The sequence below is a fragment of the Cebidichthys violaceus genome, unplaced genomic scaffold (assembly GCF_023349555.1).
Source record: "Cebidichthys violaceus isolate CVI_PGR_0920_01 unplaced genomic scaffold, fCebVio1.0.p SCAF_5, whole genome shotgun sequence".
NCBI classification, from domain to species: Eukaryota; Metazoa; Chordata; class Actinopteri; order Perciformes; family Stichaeidae; genus Cebidichthys; species Cebidichthys violaceus.
In genome coordinates, this window is record NW_027176705.1 from 15,498,160 (window position 1) to 15,515,100 (window position 16,941).

General features: G+C 42.4%; 1 protein-coding gene across 1 annotated transcript; it reads right to left on the bottom strand.

The window, feature by feature from the left end:
* Positions 1–401: 401 nt before the first annotated feature.
* itgb6 (integrin, beta 6) lies at positions 402–12,580 on the bottom strand. Its single transcript, XM_068730952.1, has 16 exons — positions 12,363–12,580; positions 10,318–10,387; positions 9,884–9,963; positions 9,466–9,664; positions 9,123–9,369; positions 8,832–8,997; positions 8,531–8,692; positions 8,277–8,372; positions 7,932–8,021; positions 6,474–6,608; positions 5,190–5,607; positions 4,855–5,077; positions 4,325–4,419; positions 2,474–2,590; positions 2,214–2,380; positions 402–1,021 (listed from the first exon to the last, which is right to left on the bottom strand). Exons 2-16 carry the CDS (start codon positions 10,370–10,372, stop codon positions 923–925), a joined length of 2,349 nt encoding a protein of 782 aa, XP_068587053.1. The 5' UTR covers positions 10,373–10,387; positions 12,363–12,580; the 3' UTR covers positions 402–922.
* Between the last annotated feature and the right edge of the window lie 4,361 nt (positions 12,581–16,941).

Genomic DNA, 16,941 nt, shown 5'->3' on the forward strand with positions numbered 1-16,941 from the left:
ACACACCTTCACACCTCTACAGCCCAATCTGTGATGATCCTGATGATGTGAGGGTCTTCACAGGCCTCCGACACCGACAGCTGTATTATTACAAACCAGTACCCCTACACCAGAAAACTATCTGACCTCCAGTTTTCACTATGGGGTCATCTGATGAAACACAACTATATTTAGGAAAATGCACAATGAGAGCACAGCACAGGCCACACAGATCCCCTTCTAAAAGACAGGGCCACAAGAGTGTGTAATAATGCAGGACCCAGTTAATATAGTGGACCCAAAACAGCAACAACAAAACTGCCCCACTGTAAACAAAATACACTTTAAATTGGGTTTCTTGGTGCAAAATCGAATCAATATCGGTCTGTCTGCATGTTGTAAAAGTATTATTTCACAATAAGTCAAAATTCAATTTTATTTATGTGCCATGCCACTAAAAAAAACTAAATTACTTACATCGAAGGCTCAGCCTCTCTTCACGATAAAAAAAACACAATATTTAAAAAAAAAAAAAATCATAATAATCCACCTGTATATTTACATTCATTAGAATATACAAAGATTCTTTTCAGTAGTAGACCACTCGTAGTGTAGACTCCTCCTTTCCAAGCTGCATGTTACAGTACACAAACGTTTAAGTTTGTAGGATCATGCATCAGGGAAGTGCAGTGTTCAACAGTACATCGACAGTGCACTTTTACAGCAGCGAATTCATCATGTAGCGTTTGTCTGTTCACATTGTTGTCTACTGTGTTAGAACTATACATCTCTGAATCAATACAGAGATTTGTACAAAAACAGTTCATTTTTCTCTTTCTGTCTCACACACGCACGCACGCACGCACGCACGCACGCACACACACACACACACACACACACACTTAAGTGCATTCAGATGTTGGTTTGCCTCCAGAAGTTATCATCAGAAGTGATCCAGTATAATGATCTTTTCCCGCTCTGTGTTCTTATAAGTTACATTTTTGAATGTAGACGTGGAGCTTTTGAACAGAGGGTTGGTCCCCTGAAGAGAGACAAAGAAAAAACACAAATTAACATTCAGAATCATCACTTTCTATTAAAAAGATCAAACAACAGATCATTACAATGTTGTCACCAAAACATGAAGGCTGGGATATTCTATATTTTGTATTGTCAATGACCAAAAACAACAATGTGTAAGTCCTTCCCTAAATACCAGCCTGTCAATGGCTTGTAGTCCCAAAACCATTTGTTCCCAGTGAAAAGGCACATCTTTAAAAGGAGATCAGAAATACACACTTTGATTCTCTAAAAAGGCTCAATAATTTCTTTGAACAGCTGGGCATCCCAGTTTTTAGCAAATGTTACTCAAATAAACAGTCCTTTTGTTGGGGACTACTTTTTGCTGTGGATGGAGTGAAAGGCAGTCAAGTTTAGGGGTTAACTTTAAAACCCTTTGTGTCTGATTTCAGCAATTATGAGTCAAAATTCATACTTCTTCTAAGAGTCATAAATCTGAACTCTCAGACTTTAGAGTTGGTGTGATTTGCACTCTCGTGGATATCATTATCTCCAGTGTAATTTGGGTTAAACGTCTTATTCTCGCTTAGAAATCATAGAAAAACAAGACTCCTTACAACTCCAGAACTTGCTGGATAATCCTCATGTTTTTGAGTTTTCTTCAGTATTAATCCAGAGATAGTTGTCTCTACTCCCATGTGTATATAGCAAACAGGAACTGCTAATAGCTAATTCGGCATACTTTTAATAGTGCTTATTTGACAAAATGTAAACAATTATAAGCTAAAGACAAAGAAGAAAAGTTGTAGTCAACAGCTTACTAAATGCCTACATGGCAACGTGATACTTCCCGTTTACAGCTCTCAAAGCATTATGGGAACTGTAGTTCCAAAACATGCATGATTGCATGGTTGTCCCCCAAAATCAAAGTAAGACAAATACTAATAATATGAGGGAAGGAAATACATTCATATATTTGGAGTAGATGGGTATTGGTGGGGCATATTTGTCTCTGTTTGATAATACAATTGATAATCATTTGTTTTTGGAAAACAATGGAAGTTTAATGGCAAAGAAGAATAAGCTACATCCCGCTTTGGCTTATCACACAGAGTATACTTGTTAGTAGGATCAATTCATTGTCGGTTTCTGCGTTTTCATGGGATTTGTTGACAGTATGAAAAATATAAAGAATATCATCAGACAAATCTTACCGTCTGCCATTTTGCCTTTGACCTCTCAGCCTCAAACTTGGCCACCTCTTTGCGGTCGTGGACCGACACCAGCACCTTCCACACAGCCAGCAGGATCAGGCCGATGCACACGATGGAAAGGGAGACGCCCAGAATAATCATGGGGATGTTGGGAGGTTCGGGGCAACCTGGTACGGGACAGAGAGGACGACACGAGCCTCACACCAGGACTCCCCAGCTGTTTTTGTGTCATCTGTTTTCTACACTGATGTAAAGCTTACCGTACATCTGGAGGTCGTAGGCAGTGGTCCCTGTCTCGTCTCTTACCACACCGAACGAGATCCAGCACTCGTTCTCCATCATCAGCGTGCATTGCATAGAAGAGCTCTTGTCATAATCTGAGAGGAAACGTGAACATACATATCCATAAGGAAGGCATGAATCCATCGTATATCATCTTCCCATTCGACATTGAGAACATTATTATTGTAACATTGAGAACGTAAAAGGATACACTCGCCTCTGTTGTGCTGTCAGCGTGATTTCCATATCAAAGACTACAATCTGGTGTGCGTGGACCGCACCATTGTATTTCACATCTGAAGCCTGAAAATCCTCTGTGATAATCAGATATACCTCTCAGCTTGCACAAGTATGGCGGGTTTAAAATAATGTCTTCTATAAAGGAAGACGGGGTCCTTTGGCCATTCACATGCTCTACAATAGCTCTGCCTGTACGACAAGGTAAATAATATGTTCCCCATTGTCCGGCGCTGCCTGAATGGACATGGATGGTGTTGGGGGGGGGGGGGGGGGTACAGGCTTCAGAGAGACACCCGAGTCGATGCAGGTCAGCATTCCTCCAAATCTCTGACCCATGGGGAAACTTAGCATGGCCCTATGTTGATACCACTATCAAAAACACAAAGTCCAGCAACAAACAAGCATTTACAGCACAGCTAGGTGATCGGGCTAAAAGGGCTGATGGTACATTTATACAGTTGTTGGTGCATCCTGTACACAATGTTGTTCTTTAATTAAAAAAGAACAAGGCTTCCAATTTCCAAAGTCTTTCTTTTATATTTATTTCAAATCATATGATTTATTTTCTTCCACTGACATCGTTTAACGCGACTGTGATGTGAATGTGTCAACAAGCACGGATTTGAAACCTGCTAGAAATCCTTCAGAGAGAGGATTTTGTGACCTTGTTTGCTATCAGTGCTTTATCATCGTCAAGGACTGTTTAGAAAAGCCCTCCTTGTTAATCTCTTCCGTGAAAAGTCCGGACTAACGAGTTTAGCTGCCAAAAGAGCGAAGCAATTCCCAGATACTGTGCGTTATCGACAAGCCTGGACGACAAGCAACAAGCAAACAACGGCCCCTTGTTGCTGGCTTCAGTTTCAAATCCCCAATAGCTCTTGAAGGCACCAACGCAAGAGCATAATAACAATACAGTCAACACCCAAAAACGGCATTAGATGTTAATGTTACATGAAGGGAACACAATATTCCCTGTGATACATGGACTTTCTGAAGCAAGTTTCAAATATCACAGCCGGTTGATTTTCACATTGTTCTGACATCTGACCTGCTTGGTGAGGTGTCAAGTCAATCTAAAAACATACGGCATGCTTTGGAGAGATAGATGAGCATATAAGATAGATAACCTTCTACAGAAATTCTTGAGCTGACAATTCTGACATATACTCCACGAGAGCTGGGAGATAATTCAATATCGCTGTTTATCAAATTTCATCAAACATATCATGATAATTTCACCTTATCGTGTGATTTCTGTTTTCCAGCTTGATGAGTCAGTAAAAAATTGACAAAAATGGGCGATTAAAGTTTGACAACGTTTGACGGATGCAAAGCGTTTGTTCTTGTGTAATGCATGACAGTCAAACTCTTTGATTTCACACGCATTAACACATACAAACAACATATCAATGTTAGATCAAATATCAATATTAAAGTCTCAATAATGATTTGAACCATATCATACTGCCCTCACATAAGTAATGAGATCTGTGCAGAAAAGTAGCAGCAACTGTAGAATACTCAATCATATCTAAGGAACATTTCGGTGGATCTCAGATGCAGAACAGGTGCGTTGTGGAGTCCTTTACCTTCTGTCATGTTGATGGAAATCTTAGGGACGCTGCACTTTTGATCACACAACTCGGCATCGTCCTTATCCTGCAGATGGCACTCCACACAGTTCCTGGTGTGGAGGGGAGGGGAAAAACAAAAGGTCAAGTTTTCCCTATCAAGATAATACAGACAGTTTACTGAGGCCTCAATCACTGACACAGTATGTACAAAGAAATCCCAGTGTTGGTCACTTATCACCGTTTTCCCAAGGCTTCGCTCGCTCTCTATCACCCTTCTCCCCTGTAACAGTGGTATCAAATGGCACCAGCCCTGACAGCTGCTTTACAATGGAGCAAGGAAATCTCTTAGTGCTGTTGTGTGTGTTGTGTGTGTGTGGGGGGGTCTTTTGATGTCACATGGAAGGTGTAGACACATGTGAACAAGGGGACCAGAACCTGATAGGCCTGTACTCCACAGAAAACAGACGGATCATGTGGCAAGGAGACAACGTCTCACATCTAACAGGTAAAGAAACAATCATCTGATGGCATCGACGTGTTCTCACCTTGCAGCGCTGCAGGCGTCTCCGCACGTCGGGCACTTTTCGCACCTGTCCCCAGATGCTCCGGGTACGGAGCAGACGCAGTGGCCGCACTCGCATCTCCCGCGGCCGCTGCAGAGAGCGCCATCCTCCGACGTGCAGGCCTCGGCCCCGGTGCTGCAGTTACAATACTCCCCCGTCCAGCCGCTTTCGCAGTGACACTTCCCGCAGTCGCACACCCCGTGGCCTACAAAACACACACACACACACACACACACGCACACAAATAAAAAATCAGTGAAGCAACAGGCTCCACACCATAATTCATCGCGCGTAATTCATCGCGCGCAAACGCTCACCTCCGCAGAGCTCCCCGCGGAAGCGAACGCAGGAGTAATTGTCGCACTCGCAGTAAGGACCGTAGATGCGTCCAAAGCTGGATGGGTGGCACGCGCACTGTCCGCAGTAGCACTGACCCTGACCGCTGCAAATCTCCGACTCGTTGTTGGCGAGGCAGTTGCTCAACGAAGCGCTCTCCTCGTTGCATTCGCACTCCGCTCCCATGAACCCCGGCTGGCACACACACACGCCGCACTGGAAGGCCCCTTGGCCCTCGGCGCACCGGCTGCCGTTTGCTTCGGGAGGCCGCCGGCAGTCACACGAGCAAAGAGACGCCAGTTCCACCTCCAGACTGTCCTGTAAACCCACCGGTTTCAGGGAGAAGTGTCGAGGTCCCGACATGCACCCCGGGAGCTCCACGGACACGTTGAACACTACCTGAGGAGCCAAGAGGATCGTAAGAAATGTTGCCTCTCCACTGTTGTCCAAAATCTATTAATAATACATCAATGATTATGAAGAACATGGGCACTGTAGTACATTTTTAAATCAATCCCACATACACCATCCTTGCCAGAACTATATTATTTATCCACCTCTGAAAATATTCCCCAACAAATGCATCATCTATTTCTATTTGAGTGTATTTTAATTAAAACAACTACATTGCCCAGCTGTTTTAGAACGTGATTTGGCCTAGACATTGGTATGTGTGAAGCAGACTGGCTGCAAGTCAGACACTGAGATGAACACATTGTTGATTTTGTTGCCAATAAGAGAAATAAACGATAACGCAGCTGTATTATTTGAATTTATCAAAACCACTAAACCAAAGATAAAATGCGGGCTGCAACTACCTATGATTTTCATTATTGATTAATCTGTCAACCATTTTCTGGATTAATCGATTCATCATTTTATCTAATATATCAGAGAAAAATACAAATAATGTCAATTTTAATTGTATGCTCCAAAACGGATCTGAGCAGAAGTGCTTATATCTTATATCTCTTTTAAGCCTGGCATTTGCTCAGACTGCTTTACAATTAGTATGTGATTTCCATCTTTTATTGGTAATTTAATTTACTTTAGCATTTTTATTTATTCAATATCACTTTCATCATTTGTTATTTACATTTCATACAATCCTATGCTATATATTTGTACTGTTCCTATCTTTCTATCTTTCTTAACACTCTTATCAGCTTGTCAGTCCCCTGTGAAGCACTTTGAACTGCACAAGCCTGTATGAATGGTGCTACACAAATGCAGAGAAAGAGCAGATTAGAGCAAAAGCAACTGACCGTCTCTCCAGGTTTGATGTTGGAGCAGCGTTTTTGATCAGGGAGGACAGTCCCATTTGGGCAAATGGCTGTAAAAGACATCTGGAGCTCCTCTGTGTCTCCAAGGACCTCCAGTTCGATCTCTGAACGCAGCTCCTGAAGAACAGCACACATATATTTCAGCACCTTTGAATGGAAACACAATCGGCAGCGCCGAACAAAAAGATGCCCTTCCCCAAAATAGCAAAAATCACCAGCAAAATCAATATAGTGACTTCTCTTATCATGAAGTGGGCTTTGAGTGGAATTACACTTTCACCCTGCGCTGACCTGTAGCGTGCTGAAACAATTTGAAACCACCTATCTAGCGCTCTCTTTTTTGGGTGAGTCATCCTCCCAGGTGTGCTGGGCCGCTACACAAAAGCACCTGAGGAAAGGGTGAGAGCCAACCTCAGCCGGAGGAAAGACTGTGTTTGACTGACTAATGAACTCTGTGACGGACTGTCTGGGTGTCTAACAGAGGGTAAACTGTGTGTTTCCTGTAGGCCTTTAATTGTACTGTGCCCTCAGTGTTGCTAAGGAGGAGAAAACACGGGGACGTTTATGGGATACACCCAATTGAGGATGGATTAAAGTGAAGTAAAACAGATTCATAAGACTACTGTTATTCAGTAAATATGATGCAGGGTACTTTAGGTGTGTGTGTGTGGGGGGGGGGGGGGTAAAATATCTACCCACTGAGCTGCAAACATTAATCCAAAATGCAGGCAAGTGTAAATATGAATCATGTGTCTTCTATCACTAAATATCCCTCTCTTTTGTTAAAAACCACAACTATTTTCAATCATTGCGATGAAAAAGGACTCCCCTCTTCAGAGACTAGACGGCATAACTGATGAATTAATTAGAGGACGTGACACCAGAGTCACAGCTGTCAAGGGGGGATTTCACAGAAAGAGAGCGCAAGAAGGAGAGAGAAAGATAGAGAGACAGTGGGGAAGAAAGAGCAAGTCAGAAGGAACGTGGAGATCAAACAGCTGGGACTAGCAGAGACTTGCGGTCGAACATGCTGATGCAAAGCACCGGGTGGTGGAGGGGAAGAAAAGACGTAAAAAGAATGAAAGGCGAAAAGCAAGAGAATGAGAATGACTTGAGAAGATAGAGATACCGACTACTGGCGGTGAATAAAAAAAGCAAAGATGTGCAGAAGGTTAAATTGTGCACGCTTTATGCTCGTTCATGTGTGTGTGTTGCTTGAAACGTTTACATGTCAAATGGCTGGATTTTCATTAAATTCAACACAGGTCTACTGCTGTTAATATGGCATTTGTTTTTTTTTGTCTAACCAGTGCCTGCACACACACACACACACACACACACACACACACACACACACACACACACACACACACACACACACACGCACACATACACACACAGCCTACCCGGCCATCCACATCACCAAGACTGTTTATTTACTTTGTATGCTGTTACAATCAGTTCAAGGATGTTCCGCGAATCTGTCGCCAGGACTCCAACTGTGGCACCAGGTATGAGATTTGCATAGTTCTGTGAGAAAAAAAACAGATAAACATTAAAGCCACTGTGAGCAAAGTGGGCAGACTTTGGCTCGTGGTCTCGAAAGCAAAACACAGAAAAGAGCCCGGGGAAGAAAAGACGGCTCGTTCGAACAGGTTGAATGAGAATGCAGCTCCATGAATAAATATGCTGCCCTCAGTAAACATGCTTACATACACACGTTTGTGTTTTTCAGTTCTCTATTTTGGGACCTGGAAATGAACACATCCATGAAAAGAAGGTTACCTTATAGTTGTGTTTTTGTTCTTCGGTCACAGCAAATATCAGCAAGATGTTGTTCTCCACCACCTTATCAATCAGCTGACCAAGAGTTGGATACTCCTGGAAGGGTTAATGAGGAAATGTCAAGAGTCAACGTGCTTTAAGGCCGTGACGATGCATCACATGACCTTAAAATGACTCATGAAACTGTAAATGTAATTACGACATAATGCAAAAGATAAAAACAAAAAAAGTCTTCTGTGCCGCTGTGGACTTACCTGCACTGTGGACATGGAGTATTCGTTGTTGCCATCCAGGTGACACTGTCCATCGTTGGGAATCACGATGCCGGCCATCTTACTGTCCATCCCAAAGTGCGAGTCAGCGTCACTGACAAACACCAGCAACCGCATCGAATCCTTCCTCCAGCCTATCTTGTCCTATCAGGAGACACATTGCGCTGCTCATCCTCCTTTTCACATCACCAACTGACCAATCAAACGAAGACGTTGACAAGACAGAAACACAAACTACCCGGTTCATATCTTTCAGATATTTAATTAAAAATCAAAACCTTACCCCACAAACAGCCGCCTGCATGACGGCGTCAAAGCCGCACTCTGGCACATCAATATTTGCAGATACACGCTGCCTTGCGATTATCTCGTTGAACTTGTCGGTGCTGCTCGTCAGAGACAAGACGTGTTTGTAGCCAAACGTTGGCAGGCAGGTTGCGCCCACGCTGCTGCAACACGGCAGAAGTAAAAAAAAGAAAGAAAAAAAGCTCCCATCAGCCACAGAATGACTGGAATTTCAAACATGAGGAAAGAGGATGTTGTTGAAGGTCATATTTTAATAACTATTGTATACCTGCAGGGGTTGGCCAGCTCTTCCTTTGTGATTTTGATGAAGGGCAGGATGGGTTTCTCCACAAAGGAGCCAAAGCCCATTCGAAATTTACTGGTGAGCTCGGCCATCTCTTTAGACAAAGAGGACCCCAAGTCTTTGATCATCGCCAGATCGTCGATCATGGATGCCGACAGGTCCATCAGGTAGTAGATGTCCACAGGGTAGTCCTCCGTGTGTTGAATTTTGACCTGGAAATTCACCTTACTGCCTGTGCAACAACAAATCCAACACCTAATTTTCTCATCTGAAAACGAGTAAGCGCTTCATCAAGCCACATCATCGAATCAAAAAAGGGGCTGCGTACCAGGTCGCAGCTTGAGGGCCATTTTCTGTGGGGAGATCTGAGTGCTGTTGACGTTGCCTGTCTTCTTCCCGAGTGGGCGATCCTGCAGGATTTGGTATTCGGAAACAGGGAACTCCAGCTGGTCCCGGGCACATCCCTTTTCTAGTAAGATATCCAGCGTGTCACATCTTTCGCTGACTGAAAACCAGTCTGTGAAATTCTGGGAGGTGAAGGAAAGAGTCACACGTCGAGCCGTTTGCAGGTGGAGGACTGAGATTGTTTTATGGTTGGCCATAGTAGTTTTATTATCAGGTGCAAAATCCAAACAAGCAATGTCTTTCTGCTCACCTGTGCCCAGACACCATGCATTTAAAGAATACAGCATTATAACCATCTGCTTATATGTTGTGTCGTCATACATGCGCCCCTGGCTGCTTACCTTCTGTGTGCACCAGGCACAGTGAGAACTGAGCTGTAGGCAGTCATCACAGGTCACAGTGCTGCCAGCTGAACATGATCCTGCAGCACACATACACAACACAGTGCAGTCAGAGTGAGCTTCTCAACGCAGACCACAGGTCTTTTTAAAAGGTATGTAAGTTATTGAACATGATAACATTTAAAAAAAAGTAAAATTTAAGATATAATACATTGATTAGCATACCTATACGTATATATGTCTAACATATCCATCTAATAATACATCTGTAATAAAGTGCAGGTAAAAATAATAAAATGTGCAGGAAAAAGAGGCCTTTCACAATAAAACACCAGTTGTAAATTCCAACACAGCATTTATGGTCTTGCTCTTGAGTAACTGTTACTCTTTGTTTGCGCATTATAAACGTGTAGCCCTCGGCTTTCTGTGCTTACCCTCCACGGTGGTGATCCAGTACCGAAGAATCAGGCTCAGCAGTATCAGCCCCATTAGTCCGCGAGGTTACTGGTTTTGAAGAAACAGAAGAATAATTCTTCAAGTTGTCTCATAGTCACATGAGTGCATCTCCTCAGCAGAAAGCAGACTACAGAGCGGAGCGCCGTCCGGGTCTGCACTACCTGGTTAGGGGAGGCTGCCTTTACCTGCACTGCCTTTTATGTGCACTTCCGTTCAGGTGAGAAAGCGAGGCGGGCGCGAGGAGATATCAGAGACCATATGACTGACATGCTGGCCGCTAACTGGTTTGTTTTCAACTCTTAATAGGTTGATCATGAATCACGTTGGTTCTCACAGAATTGTGTCATAGTGATACAGAATAGCCTACGAGACAAAATACAAGGAGGAAGATTTAACAAAAGTTCAACACCGGAACGAATAGTAGCGCAAAAAATATTATGAAAATCTGACAAATATTATAGTTTTTACTCCATTATGCCTACATTTAGTTCAACAGTTATTGTAACTTTCCAGATCTATGTTTTACATTCAAATGACTGTATACGAGTTAATGAAAAAATGAAAACCAGTGGTTCACTTTTTTTGGCCTGTGACCCTCTTATAAACAAGCAGTGTGTAGTTGGGGCTCCTTGTCACCTTTCAGATGTGCGTGAGGTGTTAGTAGTTCAACTGAATAAGCATTTACCCTCTCAACACTGTAAGCCACTTACACTTTTTTTATTCACCTCATGTGACAATATATTTACGCCATTTTCTTCTGCAGAATAAGTATTCTGCGTTTGATACTTGAAGTACATTTAGCTTTTAATACTTCTGTATTAGTATAAGTACTGAAGTACTTAAGCAGTTTGAACGTAACATAGACAGATAGATAGATAGATAGATAGATAGATAGATAGATAGATAGATAGATAGATGGATGTTTAGATAGACAGACAGACAGACAGACAGACAGACAGACAGACAGACAGACAGACAGATGTCATATGGCTTGATTTAAGCTTCACTCTAATAAAATCGCCTAATCATTGAACTCTGGCCGTAGACGAATAATAAAGTACAGACAGGCCTCGCCATCAGCAAATACAGCCTGTATACACCGATAACCCAGACACCCTAACAGAAAATATGTTAATCGTTAACGACACAAGAACGTGAATCATTGTCATTGTCTCCCAAGAATGTTTTCAGCTTGACGCTTGACTCAAGACATGCAGGCCTATCACAGGATATGAAATATGAGCATGAGTGTGTGCATGTGTTGTGTGTATAATACGAGGGGGTGAGGAGGAGGGAGCTACGTAGGTGTTGAATCATTGACAGCTGCAGTGCAAATATCGCTGCTTGTCCCAACTCAGAGGAATCTCACAATTCAGCACCACACCCTTCTGGATCTGGGTGAGTCCCATCTGTCACCCCCAAACCCCCCCCCCCCCCCCCACCCCCACCCCCACCCCCCACCCCTCTCTTCTCCTCCTTTCTTCCTTCAGAGACATCCCTCTCTCCACAGCTCCCTGTATTTTGATCCACCTTAACCAATAGCCTTCTTGAAGTGTCCGTCTGTGAAATTGCCATTTCATGTTTACCTCTTCGGGCTTAATTCCTCTCTCCTCTCCTCTCCTCTCCTCTCCCCTCCTCTCCTCTCCCCTCCTTCTCCATGCTTGTCATTTTTGAATTTCTCAAGAAATATCTCAGCCTGATGCAATCAAAAAACATTTTTTGTAACCTGGGTTATGGGTGCTTTGGGTGTAATAAGGTGTCACAGTTACACCATACTGTTACTCACATTTCAACCTGACTTTAATCTAAATTTGAAACCTGTTGCCTTTCAGTTAGGTGTCAGGGAAGTGAAGGAAATCTGACAGTGGTGTCTGAAGCACGTCATGACATGATTTTTAAAGAGTCTCATCAGAAATTCAGCAATCCATAAATTACTCTCCCACATACCTTTCTCTCTCTGCACTACACATTAACTATGCATAGAAACTGAGGTACACATCAACCCTGCAATGAGCCAACTCACCTTCAGGGGCGTCCTCTGATATCATGCTGTCTCGCCTCAGTCTGTCTTCCTTGTCATCAAGTGAAAAATGGAGAGAAACGGAGGAGCATCAGGCCAGCACATTCAGTCCTATTGTATCCCGGCAGTCGTCAGAGTAACAGTAAACCTATTGTAACGGCGCCCTTTATGAAGCATGGCGCTAGGGTGACCCTGCTGCCCATGCTCCTTGGCTCATGTGTGCTTTTGTGTGTGTGTGTGTGTGTGTGTGTCTCTCTCTGGAAGTGGGCGAGTGTGTGTGCATGCATACTGGGGTCATGTGTGGGTGTTTGCTCAAGCTCCAACTTGCCTGTGAGTGTGTGTGTGTGTGTGTGTGTGTGTGTGTGTGTGTGTGTGTGTGTGTGTGTGTGTGAGTGTGCGCAGGGGGAGGCTGTGATGATAATGAGTGACAGTAACAACTGCTGGCAGTGAGACCTCCACAGGAGCCGGTTTCTTTATTAAGAGACGACCTGACTGATGTGATAGTGTTGCGCTCTAGAGGCTAAAGCTGAACTGCCGTACAACACTTTTGATTCAAAGTAATGGTCTTTGTGATTAGTTTGGATTGTGCGTGCGTGCGTGCGTGCGTGCGTGCGTGCGTGCGTGCGTGCGTGCGTGCGTGCGCATGTTTGTTCAAGTTCAATTACTTCCTGCAGTGAGGAGGAGGAAGCCGAGAGAGGGAGTGCCAGTGCTCTGATACAGCCTCCTTCGTACAGAGGTATGGCTGGAATGCAGGTGTTCACATACATGCATATGAGAGTGGACCAAAATAATAGAGCATCAGTCTACACTATGAAATAATTGAACATTACATAACCCCCAAATCATAATATTTTGTGTCAGAGGGCTTTATAGTTGGTGCAACATGCAATACTCTATCCTTTTGCTGCTGAAATAAAGAATACCAAAGACCAGAGGTTCCCTTCTGTATATTTATTTTCTGAGCAGAAAAGGTTCAATCATCACAACAGAATGTGTACAGTCTCAGTGAGGAAGAACCTCGAAAAAAATGAACAAGCTTTCTTTATGCAGAATGAGCAAAGGTGGGGGCCGATGGCCAATGTTACAGACATTTTGGTCTCAGACTTTTGGTCTCAGACTGATAGGAACAACAAGCAAAACACACGGCCAGCAACCAAAACAAGCGGCCCAAAGGCCTTGGCGCTGGGATATTCTCATACAACATTCTCAAAACACAATTATCTATGTGAACAGGGTAGAGAGAATACTTCTTTCCCACAACAAAGACACAGTGGTGCAGTTCAACAAAGTTCAGAGCAGAAGTACTTATGCATGCATACAATATACTAATATACTCAATAGAAATATATACTAAGTAGAAACATATACTAATATACTCAATAGAAATATATATTAAGTAAAAACATATATATATATATATATATATATATATATATATATATATATATATATATATATATGTATATATATATATATATATATATATATATATGTACTACGTAAAAAATACCATTACATGAGCTAAATGCTAACATGTGCACAATGGCAATGCTAGCATGTTAGTGTTCAGCAGGTAACATGTTTACCATGTTCACCATCTCAGTTTAGAGTGTCAAGGTGCAGACATTTGCTAATTAGCACTTTAAGTACAGCTGAGGCTGATGGGAATGTCATTAGTTTTGCCGGTATTTGGTGATAATCAATAAGTATTAGATACAATGAAATTCTGAACAGATGATGGTGCTAAATGAAAAGTCATGAAGTTATTACAATTCAGCCTCTGGGTACCAAATTTCACAGCAATCCGCCTTGTTGTAGAGATATTTCAAATAAGAACTAAAAAGTCAACCTTGTGGCGTCGCTACAGAACAAGTCATCAATCGAGTCATTGGGATTCATCCTCTTGGGACCATGAATGTCTAAATAAAATGTCACAGCATTCCAACCAATAATGGACTGCCATGCCACCTGCACTGCTTAGAGAAAAAAACTTCACAGGAAAAACCCTCTAATTGAAAAGAAACCTATAAAGAGCAACAGAGGACATATCCCTCTTCCTGGATGAACAGAGTCACATGGAGCCCACAGAGAAACACCGTCGCTGTCCTTTGAAAACCATGTGTCAACTTTTCATGAGCGAAGAAGGAAAAACAGCCCGGTTTACAGCTTTGTCACGAAACATTTTTCAGATCATCCAATTGGTTTTTAAATTGTTTATTTAGCTTAAGAAGTACGGGAATTTTCTTAACCCATATGACAACATTTAATAAATCAATTTACCTATAAATAAAAAATAAACACATTTGACTCTTATTGCAAGTACAGAATGTACGAGAATAAGATATGTACATAGAATGAAAAGAAAAAGAAGCAGATTATAGCATTCCTGATTGATTAGGATGTATACATATTTTAAAATAGTTACAGCCAGAATAACATTCAATGGCAGGCTAGCTGCTTCTAAGAGTATCGTCACGGTTACCGTGTCAGTACTTTAAAATAATATCATTTGAACACAAATGACTCCACTTCCACTTGAGTGATTTTTAAGTCAAACGACAGCATTTCTAACAGTATCCTAAAACTCACATTACAGCAATGCACCAATGCACCACGCTATATAAAGTAATACACATGGCTCTAAAGTAACTAGTAACTAAAGCTGTTTGATAATTGTAGAGTATTAGTTACCTTCCACCACCGGCAGTGAGCAACAAACACATTTTATTGACCAAACAATGAATGTAAAAAATAAAAAAAAAATCTTTAGATAATACAATAACCAAAATAATCCTTATATGCAGCGGTGTACTGTACTTTCACCTGCAGACCAACCATTTGATTATTTTATTACAAACACATTTTGAAATGACAGAATGGAGAGCAGCAAGCAGCAGCAGTCTGCATCTTTAGGAAGCAGTCCATGTGTTGAATTGCTTACGTGTATCACACTAAATGAACGACACTGGATACTGAAGCGGTCCTCCACTCTTAACGTCTGTGCCCCCGGTCTGACCTTGGCCCTTCTCAAGGGATCAGTGCCATGTGTCACCTCAGCTGTGGAGAATTACCAGAGAGACAGGGAGCGGATGAGAGGAAAGAGAGGGGGACTCTACGTGGCATGTATCTTATGTTCAAAGGGTTGATGCCCGCCTCACAAGAGGCACTTGATTGACATGTGTGTGTGTGTGTGTGTGTGTGTGTGTGTGTGTGTGTGTGTGTGTGTGTGTGTGTGTGTGTGTGTGTGCCCACTGCTTGGGACATGTATGTATATTGGGGTTGGAGGGGTGGTGTGTTGGGGGGGGGGGGGGGGGTGACAGTGGGTGTGATGGCTAATCTTGATCCCTTTGACTGGTTAGAGATGGGGGCATGGTGCCTTTATGTCTCTGGGATCAGCTGCGCTAAGTCTGAGCTTAAAACGGGAGATCCGGTATAAGAGTGAAACTACAAAGGCTGTGTGCCTGAAATAGTGCAGGAGAGGCCGGTTTCAGCACACACACGTTGCACTTGTTGCTCATCTGATTCGTCATACATTACATGCGTAAGATCAGACACACAATAAGTTATTCAAGCTTGAGAATCAGTTTTTGTTTCAAATATGCTGGATAGCTTTGGCTCACAGCGCCCTCTGCTGCCAGATAATCAGCACAGCTCTGTGATCTCTGGACACTGAAGGTGTCTTCTTGATATTGTATCCTCAGAGGATTTGAGGTTCTTGGGGCCAGGTATCTCTTGTGGATCAGTTCGTTTTGGTTTGTTCAACTCGGCATGTGAGAACATTTGTAAAATGTTTTTTGCAGCACTGGAGATCCATATTTATAAAAAAACAATGATCTCATCTGGGGCTATTTTTGGTTTTGGTTTGGAGGAATTTCAATAGAAAGCCTGGATTACAACCTGGAAATGCAGAGATTTAAAGTTGCAAGCTTTTACCAGGAAGGGAGGATCTAAAAGAAATGCGTTGTGAGAAAAATTGTGGGGTCCAACACTTCTGTAGCTTAACCCAGACAAGGATATCTCTCCTGTGATGCAGATTTTGACCTATACTAAATCTTAAAGGAGAAGGCTGCTGATATTCAAACAATCCCATAAATACTAAAACTACCACTGAATTTAGCTCACTAATAATACAACAAGCCTGATATATTTAACTCCTCTGTGTCATAGAGCTCCATTGTCCAAGAACTTGTTCATCAAACAGCCACATCCTTGCGTTCAACATGTCCCTTTATTACAATGAACATTGACCTTTATTTTAAGACAATTGCACACTCAACATCCTGCTGATGTAAAAAGTAATTGGAGCACCAAATGCTTATTAATGCGCCGCTGAAAGGTCCCCAAAAATGTGGTATTTACTACATTTGTTAAAAACCACAGCAGCCAGTTATTTTAGGAAATGATTGACCTTTTAATATAAAAAAGAAACTACATTTGTGACCAGTTAATAGAATGAATGGGCTTGGGGCTGAGTGCCACAGACGTCAATGCTTTATTGCAACTAAGAAAATATAGAATAACACCAGAATTATCGTTGCAAACACACAACCTTAGAAATGTGCAACAGCAAAAGAAAGGACCA

Bases quoted from the DNA above. Each gene is read 5' to 3' on its own strand.
- itgb6 (XM_068730952.1), bottom strand. From the start codon at position 10,372: ATGGGGCTGATACTGCTGAGCCTGATTCTTCGGTACTGGATCACCACC. The intron at 9,370-9,465 runs GTACGCAGCCCC...GTTGTTGCACAG, and splicing joins GGCCCTCAAGCTGCGACCTG to GCAGTAAGGTGAATTTCCAG. The intron at 5,608-6,473 runs GTCAGTTGCTTT...TTGGCTCCTCAG, and splicing joins ACATCAAACCTGGAGAGACG to GTAGTGTTCAACGTGTCCGT.